The sequence below is a fragment of the Camelus ferus genome, chromosome 1, assembly GCF_009834535.1.
Source record: "Camelus ferus isolate YT-003-E chromosome 1, BCGSAC_Cfer_1.0, whole genome shotgun sequence".
Taxonomy (NCBI): Eukaryota; Metazoa; Chordata; class Mammalia; order Artiodactyla; family Camelidae; genus Camelus; species Camelus ferus.
The window spans coordinates 111,780,883-111,800,456 of NC_045696.1; the positions used below are offsets into that span (position 1 = coordinate 111,780,883).

At 42.5% G+C, this 19,574-nt stretch overlaps 2 protein-coding genes across 5 annotated transcripts in view; one reads left to right on the plus strand and one right to left on the minus strand.

The window, feature by feature from the left end:
- Positions 1-460: 460 nt before the first annotated feature.
- Positions 461-6,934, minus strand: OXSM (3-oxoacyl-ACP synthase, mitochondrial). Of its 2 annotated transcripts, none has more exons than XM_032488413.1 (3): positions 6,781-6,934; positions 4,131-5,243; positions 461-2,307 (listed from the first exon to the last, which is right to left on the minus strand). In XM_032488413.1, exons 2-3 carry the CDS (start codon positions 5,108-5,110, stop codon positions 1,905-1,907), a joined length of 1,383 nt encoding a protein of 460 aa, XP_032344304.1. In that variant the 5' UTR covers positions 5,111-5,243; positions 6,781-6,934; the 3' UTR covers positions 461-1,904. The 2 variants fall into 2 exon arrangements, with proteins under 2 accessions (XP_032344304.1, XP_032344299.1); XM_032488408.1 differs by lacking the exon at positions 6,781-6,934 and adding an exon at positions 5,777-5,910.
- Positions 6,935-12,686: 5,752 nt separating this feature from the next.
- The window catches only part of NGLY1 (N-glycanase 1), a 48,174-nt gene continuing 41,286 nt past the window's right edge, over positions 12,687-19,574 (plus strand). Inside the window, exons 1-2 of one of the 3 annotated variants that reach the window (XM_032488402.1) lie at positions 12,687-12,873; positions 19,316-19,430. In XM_032488402.1, the coding sequence (XP_032344293.1) occupies positions 12,743-12,873; positions 19,316-19,430 (246 nt within the window). In that variant the 5' untranslated portion in view covers positions 12,687-12,742. The remainder of the gene's footprint in view (positions 12,874-19,315; positions 19,431-19,574) is intronic. The other 2 variants (XM_032488396.1, XM_032488392.1) reach the window with 2 other exon arrangements.

The window sequence follows — 19,574 nt, forward strand, 5'->3', positions numbered from 1 at the left end:
GTAAGGATGAACTGAAGTCTATCAGTTCTTGCTGCCTCTGATCTTGGTGGCACGGGGCAGAAGCTGGGCCATTCATGAAGCTCAACACAAACCTGGCCCAGGAGTCAGGGAAACTGAAGAAGGATCCAGGGCCAGGTGAAGCAGCTGGAGGTCCAGCCACTGTCTCACCTCAAGGAAGTCAGCCAGCAGAGCCAGGACATGTATGAGCTACAGAACGCTTGCTGCTTCACAACCGCTGTGCAAGTATCCCACAGGAATCTCTTGTGGTCGGCCCTAACCAAAAGCACAGTGAAGAGAATTCCGGGAAATGCAGTTCAGCCTAGCCAACTTGATACATTACAAAACCATTGTAACACCCCAAATCTTAAATGGCTTCCCATGACACTTACTGCATTAACAAAACTTTGATGTATCACTTTACCGTTGGTGGCCAGAACAAAACCAGGTCCATAGTTAGCACCCAATAAATTTTAGTGGAACAAACTGTATGCCAGTGGGATTTAAAACTGATTATAACAGAATGAATATGGCTGGAGTCTTAGGCATATAGCAAAGTCAGTGGGCAGACAATGTTGGCAGCCTATTAGTACGTGGGGAATGCTGTTCACTTTGGCAGAAATACACACATTCCATCTACCCAGTTATTAACTTTATCCCTTTGATATATAAACCGCCATTCCAACACAGACTTCCCGTCTTAGTCTGAGTTCCCCAGAAAGCAGAAATGAGAACAAAGTGGTTTGTTTAGGAAGTGATTCCTGAGCAGGATTAAAAATCAGAGCAGGAACAGGGAAGGGAAAAAAAGCCAATAAAAAGGGTGTTACTGAGCTGGTTAATGTTGGGGGCACTGAAGCTTTATCTCACTGGAAACCCCAGGAACTATACAGAACCTTAGGTATCATTCTGAAAGGAGGCCAAGGTGCTTATCCACCTCCCACCCTAGCTGGTTAAGTGCTGCCTTTAGGGAAATTGCCCCCCTCCCCCTCCCAAAAATTCCAGCCAGAGGGAGAACCCCCAAGGTGGAAGAGGTGGAGGCCCCACCAGCACTTGTGGTGAGATGGTGGAGGCACACAAAACCATCTACCACAGCAGCAACAAAGCTAGAGGTGGGCGAGGTGATGTGGCTTGTGTCCCCAAGCTCTGCTCCACTTCCCAAAGACCTTCATCTCCACTGCTCACTAGGTGTCACCATTCATACAAAAAGAATAAGAAGTGCCAAACCAATTTCACTTCCTTCTTTCAGAGCACTGATAGCTTGGAAATTTAAGGAAATTCTGTTACTTTGCTTAATTCCAGTACAGACAATAGGAATAAGAGAGCTAACAGGTAAGGGGTAAACAGATCCCTGCTGGCTGACAGCTATATTCAAAGAGTGCTGACGAGTGATAAGAAACTCACGGTTGTATTTGTACTCCTTCCCTATACGCTGGCTGGGAATGGTGTGCCTGGAGTTGGAATACCTAGCACAGAGCAGCTATTTGCCAAATGTTTGCAAAAGGGACAAGAGTGGGTGAAATGTTGTGAAGAGTCGTTTGACCTAGAGCATCAGGAAAACACAGATCAGTGCTTCTCATGTGGGGCTCCTTCCCCCCACCTCCTGGAAACATGTGGCAGTGTCTAGAGACATTTTTGGTTGTCACAATTGGGGAAGGAGGTGCTATTAGAATCTAGTGGGTAAAGACTAGGATGCTGTTAATATAACACAGCTCCCCTCCCCTTTCCCCAACAAAAAATTCTCCTGCTCAACATATCAACAGCACCAAGGTTGAGAAACCTTGACAAAGGTAAAGGATATCTGGGTATGGATATATAAGGATATTGATTTATATAAACATATTATTTCTCCACTGAATGCAGTTTATAACATTAAAAAAAAATCAACATTTAATTACAAATGATTTGACCTACATGCCAGCAATACAAAGTGTCGCATTAGTACCACCAAAGCCAAATGAATTGGTGAGTCCAATACATCTTTTCTCAGTTTTCCATTCCTGTGCCTTGAGTGGCACATAATTGAGATCAAACTGTGGTTCTGTACAATCCAGATTTAAGGTGGGTGGCAATTTTCGATGGTAACAAGCCAGGGCGGTAAAAGCTGCTTCAGCAGCACCCGCAGCCCCCAGCAGATGTCCCGTGGCTCCCTTGGTAGAGGAAACTGCGAGGGCCTGTGCATGATCTTTGAAAAGACGTTTGATGGCTTTGTTTTCAGCAGCGTCTCCCAACGGTGTAGAAGTAGCATGTGCGTTGATGTAGGATACCTCTTCGGGTCGTACACCTGCATCTTTTACAGCAGCAGCCATACATCTAACAAGATCGGAAAGGAAATTGGATGTATCAGAACCACATTTAATTTTAACAAGAAATTCATTATCTGCATGGCTTATGTAAAAGCAATAGCCAAGTACACTGGATGAAAAGAATTTTTTATGCTCTAACAACAGCTCTAGTAATAGAACAGCATCTTGGATCAACATGTGAGCAAGAATGCCACCTGCATGGGAATAAAGTCACCCCCAGAACCTGGGACTGATTCATCACACGTGAGAAACATACAAGCCTGTGGATTTTATAATCTGTAACTTTTCATTGTATTTGAAATGCCCTTTTGTCCTTGAGGAAAAATCCATGAAAATTAAGAATTTTTTATCAGTGGGGTATGTAAGTAGAGTTAAAATGGGGAGAAGAAAATTTATAACTATATTTTAATTTTTTCTTTCATATTTAAATGTAAAACTTGGCCAATAAACTAAAAAATTTCCCAGTAAGCTAAAAAATGTCTGTACCATTACTTTAGTGCTTCAAATAACCTTTCAAAATCCTCTTATTCAGGCTATAAGAATCTAAATAAATGAAGTATAACGCTAAACCAAAAAAACAAATCCAAAAATAAAACATTTCTCTGGGAAAACCCTTGAAAAATCCCACGGATGTTAACACCTTCTCTTTTAGTTCTTGATCTCTGGGCTGCATATACTTCCTTCAGAGGCAGCTCAGAGTATAATTTGAAGTGTGCTGAAAGGATTCACCTAAACATAACTGTTTCCTCATCTAGCTGGCTACTATGTTTGACATTTCCAGCACCAGCAACTACTCACTAAAACTAAAAAGTATAATTCAGGGGTCGGTGAACTATGACATTGGCTAGATTCCTGTTTTTGCAAATACATTTGGCCCTTCAACCACACAGGGGTTAGGGGTGCTGCCCCCTCCCCTCAGCACAGTGGACAATTCTCTGTAACTTGACAGTTGGCCGTCCACATCCCCAATTCCACATCCACGGATTTAGTGCAGATCACGCAGTACTGCTGTATGTATTTAGTGAAATAAGTGGCATGTAAGTGGAACCAAGCAGTTCAAACCCGTGTTGTTCAAGGGTCAGAGACTATGGCTCACAAAGCAAAAATATTTATTTTTTATTCCTTTAGAGAAAAGGCTTGCCAACCCGTGGCTAATTTAACTGATTAAAACACAATATGATCTAAGTAAGCTAAACTATTAACTAACATATTAACATACTATCAGAGGGATTTTGGGGGCTTGGGGTTTTTTGTTTGTTTTGTTTTTTTTACTTAACTCACTATGTCTTCTACAATGATAGCAACTTGCTTTTCTAAGTGTGGTCCATAGACCAGCAGCAGGACCTAGGGGCTTGTGAGAAATGCAGAATCTCAAGCACCACCATAGACCTATAGTCAGACTCTGCATTTTAATAAGAGCGATTAAAAGTTGAGACGCACCAATTTAATAACAGCAGAACCCTGCTGAAATGGAGCAGAGACCAGATGCATCTAGATCAAAGGGTTAACCTTCCTGTCTAAGTCTGATGAAAGGCTTGTGGGAGGGAGCACCCTGACAGCTGTTAAGCACAACTGAAGGTATGTGAACATGGCCTTCTTCACAACTTCACTGTCCTTAACTAAAAATTCAGTTTTCTTAAGGATAATCAAATGTTTTCAAATATATCGAACACAGTAAAGCAAAGAATTCAAAAAAAACTGTTTGGCCTAACATGGAAAAACAACAGAGATACAGTACACTAAGGCCAAATACTACAATTTTTCCTAAGTTGAAACTCCAATAAAGGGTTTTATCTGAAGAAATATTTGGAACAAACCACCAGTCTTTACCTGAAGGCACCTTCTCCTCCAGGATCAGGGGCGGTTATGTGACCAGCATCACCTGAGAGTCCGTAGCCCAAAATTTCTGCGTAGATCCGGGCCCCTCTTTGAACAGCATGCTCACGTTCTTCTAGCACCAGCACGGCGGCTCCTTCTCCCATGACAAAACCATCTCTCTCTGGATGAAATGGTCGACATGCCAACTTAGGATCAGAGTTTGTGCTCAGAGCTCGGGCTCTGGAAAACCCAGCAAGCGATAAAGGGCTGATGCAAGAATCTGTACCTCCAGCCACCATCACATCAGCATCGCCGTGGGCTATAAATCTAAAGGAGTCTCCCACAGCATGAGCTCCGGTGGTACAGGCTGTGGACACCGCATGGTTGGGGCCCCTGAGTTTATGTCGAATGCTGACCTGGCCTGCGGCCATATTGACCAGAATCTTAGGGACAAAGAATGGGCTGACTTTGTTGTAACCTTTCGTCTGAAACATCAAAGCAGTTTCAGAAATAACTTCAAGAGGAACCATTCCCATGCCGATTGCAACACCAGTAGCCAGCTGATCAGCTTCTGACTGGGGATGCCAGCCGGAATCTTTCAAGGCTAACTCTGCAGCCCCTATGGCCATGATGGTGGGAGAAGACATGGCCTTGACGTCTGATTTGGTCACAAAGTTTTGTTCATTGAATTGCCCTTCATCACACCCTCTTGGCACGTAAGCAGCAACACTGCAAGGGATAGTCTTGTACTCTTCACCAACCAGCGGAACAATCCCACTCTTTCCCTGGATTAGACGATCCCATACCAGCTGAGTTCCAACACCAAGTGGAGTCACTAAGCCAATGCCTGTAATGACAACCCGCCTACGCAAGCTGGAGGACGGCGCAGTTCCGGAAAACCTCCTTTCACTTATTAATCGCTGGCATAATCGTGTATGTATTAGAGGAGAGTTTGTCATTTTTAGAAAATTTTGCAAGCAGTTTGACAGCATGGTTGAGATTCAGATGATCAGAAACATTCCTGTAACAGACCACAGCACGCCCAGCAGGTACCCACTGTCGCGTAAACAGCTTAAAGGCCTAAGAAACGATAGCCAAGATGTTCTTTCAGGAGCTTGGTGTGAGCTGTTAATGAGCAGAGGGAAAATAATGTTACGTCATTTTAATTCATACTTATCATCAAACTACCTGTTTGGACTTAACCCTTTTTAGACTCTCAGACATTCCAAAACAGGTGAAAGGACGATTCAGTCCATTTACCACAACAGAACTCTACAATGAGAAACACACGGGCACCCCCAACCTGATCCAGGCTGCGGGAAGCACCCTCTCACAGGACTACCGAGGCCTTTTTATGAATAGTATTCCTGGCGTCGGCGACACAAAACACATTTCAGGGCCTATTCTTGGGGTAAGGCTGAGTGTTTTGATCTTCAACGTGGAGATAATCAGGGTTTCAGGGACCGCGAAAGTCAGGGGCGGGAGAAAGGGGGAGCGCAGGGGTGGGGCCAACTCCCCGCACCGCCCCTCACACCCGAGGAAAGCGCGGCGAGAGGAAAAGACGCCAGGCCCAGGCCCTCCGCCCCCTTCTCCGCGCCCAACCTCGCCCCGACCCCGCGGGGGAAGGCGGAAGGAGAAGAACAGCCAGCTCCTGCTACCTGCCCCCGGCCTCGTGCGTCTCCGGCGCTGCGCTGGCGTGCGCACGCGCACACGCACACGCTCGTCCGCACAGGCGCGCGCACGCGCACACGCTCGTCCGCACAGGCGCGCGCGCGCCTGACGTGCGCGCCGGGCCGGCGGGTGCCCTTCGTCCGCGTCACCTTGGCAGAGGTCAGACCGCGGGAGGAGGCGGGTGCGGGCTCCGCTGGGGAAGGCTCCTCTCGCGTAACCTCAGCGACTAACCAGGAACGTGCACGTAACGCGAAGCGATAGCTTTTTTGCCTATCAAAGAGGATTTTTGTGTGTGTGTTTTTTTGGTAATAATAATGCCCAAACATCCCCCTGCTGTGGGAAAAGGGACATCATCCTATGCTACTGGAATCCTAGAGAAGAATGAAAGAAGTGACTGTATCCTTAGAGTTATTACTGTATCTCCCAAAGCTATTAAAAATAACAAAGTAGAACTAATCAAAATGCCCAACATCAGGAAATCGGTTGTGTATTTTGTGATACATCTAAATGCTGTGCAGCCAGTTAAAACAATTTTATAACTGAACATTAATGTGGAAAGATGTTGAAACCATGTTAGAAATTGCAAGTTGTAACTTTTTCCTTTTTTTTTTAAGATTTTTTGGGGGGGGAGATCTGCAAGTATGAACAATAATTGTGATGTTCCTCCCCCCTTACTTTTGCTTAGCCTTGTTTACTATTTCTCCAGTAAACAAATAATGCTTTTGTAATGATAAAGGTATTTTTGCATTTAAAAAATTGTTTTCAGATCTGGGGCAGTGCTCAAAATATTACACCCAATGTCTGACTAGAATGGAGACAAGAATAGAATAAAGAAGAATGTATATGTTTATTTCTAAATGTTTGAAAACGTCACTAAGTTTTATTTGCTCAGAGCTGGCTGTGACTCTATCAAGGGAAAAATAACATGAAAATATAAAAAAGCAAGAAATCAACAAAGTGGTATTTATTTAGATGACTATCTACTGCTCACCTGCTGTCCCAGGTGTGTTTTGTGTCCTTTTTCCTTCTTTAAAAAGATTGGCCATTTAATCTGCATCTGAACCTTTCAGCGTATTTATTTCTTCCCGGGCAATGCTCTTGAAGCGCTCATTTCCAAGTAAAGGCCTCTGCCTTCTTTTTTAGCTCTAGAGAAGAATTTGGGAGAAGCTTAGCTTTTCCTGGTTAGTACTGGATTAAAATGTGTTTGGAAATACACTTATTCTAAAGTAGTTCAGGGAAGCCCAGTATGACCTTGAATCATCCTTGATCCAAGGCCTGTTCATTCACTTCTTAGCACGACCTTCATTCAATACAACAGAGTTACTTTAAGAGGAATTAAAACAAACTTGTGGTCATAAAATACAACTAAAACTTAATGAGTGAGAAGTACCCAAACTTGTTCTTTCCTCTCTCCATTGCTAAACAATATTTTAAAATCATAGTGTGAAAAGGCCTATGATATTTTCTTTGAGACCAAACTTATATGAAACACATAGTTTTAACATGCTTTTCTTTTTCCTTTTGTAACATCATAAAATTATCTTGGATAAGAAGTGACAAATCACCAACAAGTCCGATCTTTCCTTTAGTCTGGAAAGGGGCGAGAAATTTTATGATATTCTAATTGCTGTATATAATTTAGTACCATATTCCTTGGTAAAATACCAGGGTCTTTTCTTGCACCAAAATCTTCAAAGGGGCTCTACTACCATAGCCTCCTAGTCACACTTAGGTTTACTTAAATTTTTTGTAATCTGATTCAAAACTATCTTTCCAGATATGATTCCCATTCTCTATTAAAATAGATTTCTACCCAGCAAAACTAATCTATTTCTAGATTGACTTCAGCTTTTCTTTTTTCATCTCTGTATCTTTGCTTGTACTTTCAACATTCATTTTCTTCCTAACTTGTGCTAGAAGCTGGCATATGAAAATTAGTAGGGTATGGTTCTTGCTTTCAAGAAGTTTCAAGTTCACAGTCAAGTAGAAGCTGACAGCCTTGGAGACAGATATGTGCAAACTACTGAAACAGATGCTGTAACAGAAGAATGTAACAGAATTATTATAATAACACAAAGGAGACAATGGGGTCTGTGCTACCTTCCAAAGTCAGAAAAGGCTTCAAAACAAGTGAACTTTGAACTGCATCTTGAAAATGAGTAAATGTTTGTAGCTAGTAAATTTGGCAGGAAAAGGGCATCCTCACAGGCAGAGTAGAACAAAGACCTGGAGCCCTGGTATCTCCCACAAACTGCTGGTAGTAGTTCCACGTGATCAATGTTGGATTTGAGGTGTGAGTGAAAGTGACACACAGACTGATAGGAAAAAGTCTTGGGTGTCGTGCTGAAAACTCTGGATTTGATCCTGCAGGTCAGAGATGATATGCGGGCAGCCCTGGTCTAATATGGACTGCAACATTCTTTTGTTGAATCTAAATTCCTCCAGGAAGGAAATGGTAAGCTCCCTCATTCCCTTCACCAGGGTCTCTGCTCCTCCTTTTCTTCTTGAACAAAGCCACTGAGGACATTCAAGTTACTTGCCTGACTCCTGACATCATTTGACTGTACGATGTGGGCAAAGATTAGCCATAGAAAACTTGTCACCAGAAGAATAATATGATCAGCTGGGTGGTGTAGAAAGATCACCATTGCAGCAGTGTGCAGAGGGGATTTGAGATGTGGGAATGGACGTGGGGAAGAGAGTTAAGACTGGTGAGGCCCTGAACTGAGGCAACGGCAAGGAGGAGAGATGGAGACGATGTTGAGGGGGAAATGTGGCTGGGATCCTGTCCCTTTGTACATCGGGACAGGGGGACAGTTTATCTCACAGCTGGGAAGTCCTCCTCTTCGTCACCTCATGAACCTCCAAATTTAAGGGTTCTGTTCAAATTCTTCCTCTTCCATGAAACTGCAACCACAGTGGAATTTTCCTTCCTCTAAACTAATAGTTCTCAAACTTTACCTTGCACCAAAATCATCTGAAGGGCTTACCACACAGATTGCGGGGCCTCACCTTTAAAGACGGGGCCTGAGAATATTCTGCCGAATTCCCTGATGCTGATACTACTGGTGTAACTAGTCACAATGACTCCCATGAAAGCAGGGCCTGGGCCCATCTCCTCCCCTGCTTCATAGTGCCTAGCACAGTGCTTGGCTTTCAGTAGCCGCTTCATAAATGTTTGGTGAGTGAATGAACTATGGAATGAATTCATAAATACATACCCTTATATTGGCTGGTATTCATACACCACTTTGTGTGTTTCTTACCAAATGACTTCTATTTTTCTTTTCACAAAAACTTTTTTGTTTCATCAACTAATGGGCTATCTGTATGTAAGGTATTCTTGGTTTTGCCCTTCCTACTAGATAAAAATTATCTTAATGTTATCTATCTCAGACTGCTTTGCACAGAGCAGGTGTGTGATAAATAGTTATTGGTTAATTACTGTAATCAATCACACGACAGTGAATCACCAGATCAATTCCTGAAAGGCTTCAACCCCTCTCCTTGCTGATGGTCTTTATTGAGGTCAACATTTTCTTTTTTTTATGACAAAACCTCTCCTGGGGAAATTTTAGTGAGTTACTTCTTTATTCTATTTCATTTAAGAATAGTGTCAGCTCTAAAAATGGTGTTCTTAATAAGCTAGAATCCTTAAAAAAAAAATCATTACTTTGGAACAAAAGAAAAGTGAAATGAAAGAATAGGAAGTTCAAAGCTGATTGAATACTAGAACATCCTTTCATGTGTTTGAAGCAATGGGGGATATAAAGAGATTAAGAGTAGCTTAATATCTTCACCTTTTCTAAAGAAAACTGAAAAATAAAAATATTTTCAACCTGACTTAAGTGGAAGAAGCAGAGAGGGAAAAGAGTGAGTCAAGTCCCCTATAATAAATTCCCCTAAGAGCTTCATAAGTGGTGCTATCCAAGAGAGATTGTAGTTACTCAAAGGAACTCAAAGAGTAATTGGAAAGAATTTAAATTTCAGGTGATTTAAAATAAACAATAATTTACTGAATTCCCCTTAAAATGAGGATTTCTATGATATTCTAGACTGTACATTATTATCACAGTATTAATTTTATGGCGTTGCTTTTCAACTGTGGTTGCATGTTCCCCACAAAATTACCCTAAGGCCATTATCTCTGTCAAGGGGAAAACTGGACTGATAACCTTCGGTTCCTCCTCCCGCCACACACACGCACGCACGCACGCACACGCGCTCGCGCGCACACACACACACACACACACGCGCTCGCGCACACACACACACGCGCTCGCGCACACACACGCGCTCGCGCACACACACGCACACTCCTGCTTCATTTCTAGAGCACTTCCACTGGTGTTCTGTATATACTGTGTTTCCTCTTAAGGATTTTATTTGGAAAAAAGTGTTCTGTTGCTTTAAAAAATATACTAGAAAATATATAATAACCTTATATAATTAATATAAGGATAAATAAATGTGCTGATGGAAAAAAAGAAACTGAAATTAAGGAGAGTATAGTTTGTGATAGAGACAGCTAGTTGCAGCCCTAGCCCCGCACCTTCCTCCATCCTTTAGGGTTGTGAGTGGCCACATCCAGCCAGGGACTGCATTTCCTCATCTCCCCCCTTTTATCTGGATGGCGCTTCATTCTCACCAGCAATGTGGTAGAGAAAATGCTGTTCCTCATTTCTGGGCCATGTGCTTAAGAACCAGGGATACTGCCCTTTTGCCCAATCACTAACTAAATGCAGAGGTCTCTGAGGCTCTGTGGCAGCAGTAAGCTAAATCCAGCAGGCTGCCTGTTTTGGTAAATAGTTTCATTGGAACGCAGCCATACCTGTTCATTTTAAAATATAGTTGCCCCTCAAACAACACGGGTCCACTTATATGCGGATAGTTTCCAGTAGTAAATACTACAGCACCACACAGTCCACCGTTAGTGAACTCCTCAGATATGGAACCACAGATACAGAGGAAGCCTGTATGCATACCCCGGAAGTTATATGCAGACTTTCGACTGCACAGAGGGTTGGTGCCTCTAACACCCCGAGCTGTTAAAGCATAAACTGCACTGCTGATGGAACCACAACCACACAGGCAGAGTTACATAGTTCAAACAGAGACCCTATGGCTACAAAGCCTTAAACATTTACTATCTGGCCTTTTACAGAAAATGTTTGTTGACCTTTATGTTACGGGATGGAAGGAGCCTGGGGCCCTGAATCATTATTTGGAGGAAAGCTGCTCTCTGACAAAGGACACCTGTGCTACTTACTCAATTTTTGCGTGAACAAGAAAGCCATTTATCTTGTGTTAAGTCACTGAAATTTTTAGTTACAGCAACTAGCAATACACTATCAGCTGAACACACTTTTTGGAAGCTGGTCCCCAAAACTACATATGTATTAAAAAAAAACTTCTCACATTTATCTGGCAAATGAATGGTAACTGAAGTGGGTGGTATAGCTCAGGATTTTGCTCAGAGATATTGGAAGAAAATTTCAAATTTAAAAAGCAAATAACATTTAAAGAAGCTACTTAGGCAAATAACTTATCTTAAAAACATAATGTCAAGAAAGATATTTGTTGAGGTTTGGAAAGGAATTTTTGCCAAGAAAGGAAGCCATTGGTAAAGTACACTTTACAGAGCATAGTGAGGCAGAGGATGAATTAAGGGGGTTAGGGTTCATCTTCCAAGAAGAATAAAGGACACTGATCACATGATCTACCCAGAAAACAAAGTCACAAATTGATACATGCCCTTACTATATGGGATGCATCATTTTGCTGTATTTCCTTTCCATTCCATTCTACTCTATTTCATCGTTATTGTGTGTTTTATTTTGGTCAATTTAACCCACTATGTTGCAACCTGTGGTTTTGAAAATCAGTTCTTTACAGAGACATCATACTATCTGAGCTGGGGCTTATGAAAGAGATTTTCTTTTCTTTTATTTATTTATTTTCAGAGGAAGTACTGGGGATTGAACCCAGGACCTTGTGCATGCCAAGCATGCACTCTACCACTTGAGCTATACCCTCCCCCAAAAGATTTTCAATCATTTATTTAATTCTAAAAGGAATCCATATAGCAGAAACCTAGCGGTGTTTACAGCCATGCGTTAGGTGAACATTGTTTGCTCCTTCCTTCTGGGGTCTTTCATCCACATTTATTTAAGGCCTGACAACCTACGAGGAAGCTGTAGGATAGTTTCATTTGGGAAAAGGGGGTGGTTGGAAATATAGGGGGGTTCTCCACCTGCCTGGCTGCATCATTTGGGGCTGGCACTGGGGCTGGGAGGAACCCTGGTTTCTCTGGTGCACCAGCCAACACTCGCTGGCCCTGCCCGAAGTCTCCCGCCCCTACGACCAGCCTTCCCACCCGACCCCGCGGCCCCGACCACCAGATATCTTAAAGCCTCTCCGCCCGGACGACCAAGACCACGCCCCCGACTGGTTGAAGCCCCGGGGCTCTTACGATCCGCGCCCTCCCCCTACCCCGTCCAAATCCCCGACGCTCCCCTAAACAGCCCCTAGTCCGCCTGACTGAGCCCCGGCCCCTCCTGGCGTGCCCTCGCCTTTCCCGGACTAGGCCCCCGCCCCTGGCGACCAATCCCAGCCCCTCCCGGCCGAGTCCGCTGCCCTCGGGGACCAGGCAAACGCCCCTGCCGGACAACCCGAGCCCCTCCCCGCCGAGCCGCTAGTCCCCCAAGGCCGAACCCCCGCCCCTGGAGACCAGCTCCCGCCCCTCCCGGCCGACACCCCCCGCCCCTGGAGGCCAGCCCCCGCCCTCCCGGCCGAGCCCCCGCCCCTGGAGACGAGCCCTCGCCCTCGCGGCCGAGCCCCCGCCCCTGGAGACCAGCCCCCGCCCTCCGGCCCGCCGCAGAGGCGCGGCGCACGGAGGCGCCTGCTCAGTGCGCACGCGGCGCGGGGCGCGGCGACGGCCGCGGCGCTCGAGCATGGCGGCGGCGGCGCTGGGCAGCTCCTCCGGGTCCGCGTCCCCGGCCGTGGCCGAGCTGTGCCAGAACACACCGGAGACCTTCCTGGAGGCCTCCAAACTGTTGCTCACCTACGCGGACAACATCCTCAGGTGCGGGCTGCGGCTGGGACGGGTGCCGCGCGGGGCGTAGCGCCCGCTCCGCCGGGGTTTGGGGCGCCTGGCCGGCGCCAGGGGCGGCGAGGCCGGGAGGGGCCCGGGCCTGGCTGTCGCTCAGGGGCCCAGAGGCCGGCCGGCCCCAGCCCCGCCCGAGGGGAGAGAGTCTCTTTGCACCTGTGACCTGACACCTGCTGTAGGGGAGCCCGGGGCGAACTGAGTCCTGGGACGGGGCGGGGCGGGGCGGGGCAGAGGAGGCGGGAAGGCGCGCCCCGGGGTCTGGCCTCGGGTCCCGCCGTTTAACCGTCTTAGGTGTCAGCACCGAAGCGGTAACAGCGTTTAATTCTCACGGCGTGAGTTTTACCCAGCAGCGTGCCTTAAATTGGCACATGCTTATCAGAAGTTAGTCATGGACAGAATGTTTTCTTCCCAGCATTTTGTGACTATCTTAATACTAAACCATAATACTGCTGTAGTATTAGTGAGGATAACCTTGACTAAAAGTAATTTTTTTCTTTCTCTTGTGAGCACCAGTCCACTTCTAGATCTCTAAGGGACCGTAACAGATTTTGGGATATGGGAAGCAACTTTGATTATTCAATCTGAATCATTACTCCCCTCAATTCTTAGATCAGATGGTGTGGTGTCTTGAGGGATGGCATGTGTCGGGGAGGGAAATGCAGCGGGGTTAAAGGAGCACCAGGTGCCGGTGCTTTAGTGATGTTACCTCGTTTATCGGCTCACCATGATTATATAGGTTCTCGGTCCCCCCTCAGCCCGTGGTGCACTTGCTCTTGTAAGTGGTGGATATATTGGCATGGAGTCTAAATGGAAAGCCTCCTCAATTTCAAAGAAATAGATTTTCACGTGAGCCAATTTTAAGTGACATTAGTTACAAGTGCAATGTTTTAAACAGCAGCAGTTATAACATTGTCCATATAGGTAACATTAATGATTTTAAAAGTTAATTGAAGGCAAAATATATTGAGCCCTTGATATGCTCCAGATGCCACGAGGGTTGCAGCATGTGCACTGTACAGAGATGCACAATTGTGACCTATGTGGGGGCTGTCTTCCTCCTCTGTGACACCTTCTTCTCTACCTCATCTTCTCTACCCTGGAAGGTCTAACAGCTCTTCAGAGCACAAGGATGCCACAAGCCTCTGCATGAGTGAACTCATGAGCAGAGAGCCCTTCAGCTGGGACCTCCCACCTGGAAAGCCACCAAGCTGTTTAAACCCCACTATTCAGAAAAGTGGGTTGGCCTTGTAATAAGGGTTCACTTCTGCTTTCAATGCAGCAAAACCACAAATACTAACATTAAGATGTTTTGAGAAAGGAAATCTTTTGCATCATAATCATCATTATGAATGTTTACCAAACTCATAGAAGAAGCTGGGCATGCTGACATTTCATGTTACAATCTTTACTATGGCTTATGTTTCTCGTCTTAAAAAGTTTTTATCAAAAAAGGGAACTAGGAGTGTGGAACTCATGTAAGTGGAGATAGTGTGGAAAACTACCCTTTTTAGTTCGTCTTAAGGAATAGTATTACTTCCTTCATGTTCTTACAGTTCAAACTCCTTCAGTCTTTGGGGGAGAGGGGGGACCCGCCTTTTCTTACAGTTCCAAGTCCAGTGACCTCTTAACAGAAAAGCCTCAGACCTCTTCTTGATTCAAGCCACACCACGTTACAGACATGCTAGTCTAACTTACCCGAGGGTAGAGAAAACCAAGGTTTTCTGTTTCTTTTGCTGTCTTAGAAAATCCATTAGTGTGAGAGATAAGGGACTGTGTAAGGGATGTTGTCTCCATATCCCTTGTTCCTGCCTCAGGGTCTGGCATAGCATAGTATTTTATAGGATGAGTGCTCAAATGAGAATTTAATTAGCAGGTTTTGTTTTGTTTTGTTTTAAACAGTGGTATTTGTCACTATATGCAAGTGAAAATAATACTTTTGGTTAAGTTTTCAATTTCTGCTTCAGATAATGTTTACCCTGTTTCCCAATTAAGAGTCATAAAGCTAATGAAATCAGGGAATGAAATATACACTGATTTGCCTGCACAGCATGCCATGGGTTTGAACCATTTTTTTCAGTTCACTAACTTCTAGATAAAGATGAGCTGTCCTCAACTTTTCAAAAACCTGTAATAGTTTCATTGCTATTCCACATGGGTCCCTTAGAAAATGTGCTTCATTCATTCTTTAAAAAAACATATTTGATTTTCCACCAAGTTCCTTTGCAAACTGCATACAGTTACTGGCTACACACTGCATTGGGTGTGTTTGGGAAGGGCCAGGAGGGGAAGGTGGTTTCTTCCTTTGAAGAAAAGAAATATGTTTGGGAGAAAGACATAGGTATGGAAAATATCCACAGCATAAAATCTAGAGAACAATATCAAGACGATGCTTAAACACTTACATGTTTATGTGAAGAGATAGCAGGGGGATCTAAAGTGGAACAGTTTTGAGAACAAAAATTTGATAAGAGAATGTATATTTGACATGGCAAGAAAAAGTGATTGTAGTGATTGTAGTTTCTGGACCCAAAGAGAAACATAATGAGAATTTCATGTAAGAATAATGATGTTAGGAGATACAAGGCATGGTTTCATCTCTGAAGCCAAGCATAACTGAAAATGGAGAGGCAAGAATTGGAGGTTCTTGATGACTGAATGCCAGGAGTACAGCTGGTAATGGGGGGACTCAAAATACTTGAAATAACTTCAGGTTTCTCATCTGCGCTACTATTGATGCCTGGAGAAATTCACCGAGGTAGTTAACTGAGGATGAGTGAGTTTGTTCGCATCTTATATGGTGGAGGGTATGTAAGCTTTGGAATCAAACCAGTGGGTTTAAATCTTAATCTACCATCCTAAGAAGGCGATTATAGGCAATTTATGTGAAGTCTGAGATTCAGTTTCCTCCTTTTTAGAAGGAAAGGACAATACCTATATTATAAGATTGTTGCAAAAGATTGAAGTGAAGGACATGGCACATACGTTATCTGTTGTTAATTCTTATTCAGTTTTTTATTTTGAGCTAAATTACATGTTTCCCTTGTCAGCTACAGGGAAAGATAGAGTTAGAGCCAGAGATGGTTATCAGCTGGTTCTAAAGGCAGGTAGTTGTTTTTGAAAGTTTTACGTGTAAGTCAGAATAACAGATTTTCAGAGCTAGAAATAATTTTTTAAATGACCTACAAACCAACTTTTGTGATTAGTACTAAAAAGACAAGATTATAGGATGCACTTAGGTACTAAATTTCCATTGATGAGAACTCTATGGGATTAGGCATTCTAAAAAGGAAGAGGGCTAGTGAATGATTAGATACACATAATTCTCAGCATTTTTTTTTAATTGAGGTATAGTCAGTTTACAATGTTGTGTCAATTTCTGGTGTACAGCACAATGCTTCAGTCATATATGAATATACATATATTCATTTTCATATTATTTTTCACCATAAGCTACAAGATACCGAATATAGTTCCCTGTGCTGTACAGTATGGACTTTTTATGACCATTTCTGAAATAGAAACATTTAAGTTTTTTTCTGATGAAAGGAATGCTGTGCCTCAGTGGGAGGCTTATTGTTAACATATCTTAAAATTTTAGAAATATGGTAGATTATGACTTTTAAGGTGAAAAGCAAGACTTTTTCCTATTACTCAATTGTAAAAACAAAGACTAATTTTTCTATAAATAAAACCATTTGGTAGGACAACTATAAAGATACCAAAATATATTCAAAGTGATGGTTGAGTGAGATATAGGAAGTTTTTGCTGCCCTTTCAAACCCCATTTATTCAGCAGCAGCATCCCACAGCCAGAAAAAGAAACCTCTTAATAATTGCTAACAAGCAAGATAACTACTAAAAGTTGTAGGGAAAAAAACCAACAAAAGTTTAAGAAATAGTTAATGGTCAGCAGAGATAGAAAAAGAGACATCAAAGAAAATACTTGAGAAAAGTCGTAGAGAAAATTAAGTTAATGGAAGAAAAGGATGAAACAAGACTAAAGGCGATCCTCAGGGGTAGTTTGTTTATTTATTTATTTTTAAAATTTTGTTGTTATTGGTTGTGGGGGAGGTACTTAGCCTCAGGGGTAGTTTAGACACTGCAGGAGGAGAGTAGTGGTGAGTTCCAGGAGCGCAGCCACACTGAGATGAGGCTGTGGAGCCAGAGATTCAGGTTTGTATGCCCTTTCCCAAGGGCAGGAAATGGGAGCTGATGGATTTGGGGTCTGATGGCCTCATGGCCACGTTCTTGTCTAAGCCTTTGAGGCAGGGCTTTCACACCAGTCTGTGCTCCAGACTGTAGCTGGTCTGCTCAACATTTCTAAAAAGAGGAAGATAGGATTTGGATAACTGGACGTTACTGCCTTTGTTTATCTGTTTGCGATGTGTGAGAATAAGTAAGAAAAACAGATAAATGATATGTGAGCTCCACAGATGTTGTACAAAGTAGAAAATTACTCATTAGAAACTAAAGAGGAAGCATCTAAACTATACAAAGCCTGGGGCAGAGAAGCTACATCAACAGTTACTTTGAAACATGTATCAAAATAAGCTCTGTCAGAACAACTGGTGTAAGTTTTATAGGAATTTTAAACAGTAGTGAAAAAGGAAAGAAAAGTTAGAAAATTAAGCCCAGTTAAAGACTTTGAGTACGTAGAAATCTGGAAGCTAATGGGAAAAAAAATAGATTAAGATAGCTCAAGCAGTTTTGCACCAGGATATATCATCCTGGTGGCACTGATAGGTTTATCGGGAATGTGTTGAATATCATGAAAAGATGCCTCATTTACCTGTTACTAGTTTTGACAAAAGTACGATTATTTTTTAGTTTAATGTTTAAGTGGTGAGAAAGAGAGGCATGCTTACGATGCAGTGTGGCATAGAAGCCTGGGATGCTGAGTATGTCACTGTGCCCAGGACAGCTCCCCTACAACAAACGCCTGGTATGTCAGTATTGCCAAGATTTTAAAAACCTGATCTGATACATGGGATAAAACTAAGGCATCTGTTTCTCCTTGTGTTTCTCAACTATCTGTAATTTTCAAGTGACCTGTGGTGGAAAAGTCTTTTTGTTTTTAATTTCCAATCATTTGTGGACCTATAACTTTTGTAAAATACAATGAAAATTTCATGGCAATATCAAATTACTAAATAATTTCTGAATCCTCTCAGTTTCTGCACTCCTTATGAATGAGTAGCAAACAGTTTGTAGATCAGCACCAATCCAGATATTTTAAGTAACACTATTTTAGAGCTTTTGTTTCTGAATATTCTATAATAAACTTGTATAATTTTTCAAATTAAGGAAAGAGGTTTAAAAAAGATTCATGTGGTATTTATGACAATTTGGGAACAGGAATTGCTTGATGGAAAACAAATGTGAAATTTGTTGAAACTTCCACAATTAAAAATCCTTTTTTTAGTTTTGTTTTTATATCACAGTATCCAGAGAACGTGTGTAAGTTTAGAACAACGATGGTTGTCATTTGTCCACCCCCTCATTCCATACATACCATAGGTGGTTAATCTCAGCACTCCTTCTGTGGACCCATCTTTCTTAATATAGTGCTGATGGAAGCCACTAACATTTTAAGGGAGTGGATATCAGATGTGAAACCTACTTATGATCCTAAATTATGTTCAGAAGGTCTTTTGAGTATAATATTGTAATTATCTTTAACCTTTTATTTTCTTTCTGATTTATCAAGGTGATTAAAAATCTCAAAAGGTTTTCAAGTGCTGGTCTGGTCCCATGTGTACTATTCAAAATCTTTATCTTGGTAAAAGAAATTCATATCTTCATTTTATTTTATTACCATATTTGCTGTGACAAAAATATATCTTGAGCAGAACTTGCAGTAAAAACAATGGTTGGTCTAGGGAAGACAGAAAAATCAGGTGACTATAAAGGTATACCTAGGTTCATGTTTTGTCAGAAGTGAAGTCTTTGAGGAACTTTGATTCATTTTTATATGGCTTCTTAGTTTCTTTTATCCATTCACGGCATAAATATTCATTAACCACCATCCACACATCAGGCACTATTCTAGATCCATCAGAACAAAAGAAGTAAATCCTTCTGCCCTGTCTGGAGCTAACATGGATTTTTTTCTTAGCAACCTAAAAACTCGTAAAGGTCTCTAGCTCTAACAGCACAGAAATAAAATGTCACATGGCTTTCCCTTATGGCAGTATTAATATTATCAGCTGTGAAATTAAACAGTGATGCTACAGTAAGTGTATACTGTGGTCAGGTTCACAAAATCAGGCTGTATTTCCAGACTCTGCTTCCTCTTTCTTTAAAGGTGGGATCTGAACTACCTTGTAGGAGTATAGTCAGTATAAATTGTGAAAAGGAATGCAAAAACACTGCGAAAAATATAAATTGTTACATATAATCAAATTTTTTTTTTAATCAGAAACCCTAATGATGAAAAATACAGATCTATCCGGATTGGAAACGCAACTTTTTCTACTAGACTTTTGCCTGTCAGAGGAGCTGTTGAATGTTTATTTGAAATGGGCTTTGAAGAGGTAAGTATGTTCAAGAGTTTCTTCTTCCCAGTTTATGTACAAACATTTGTTACAGTGTTGATAGATAATTTCTAATTAAGATAATGTATTTCTGTTTATTTTGGCAAACTATAGAACTAATTATTTCTTCACTTACTGGACATT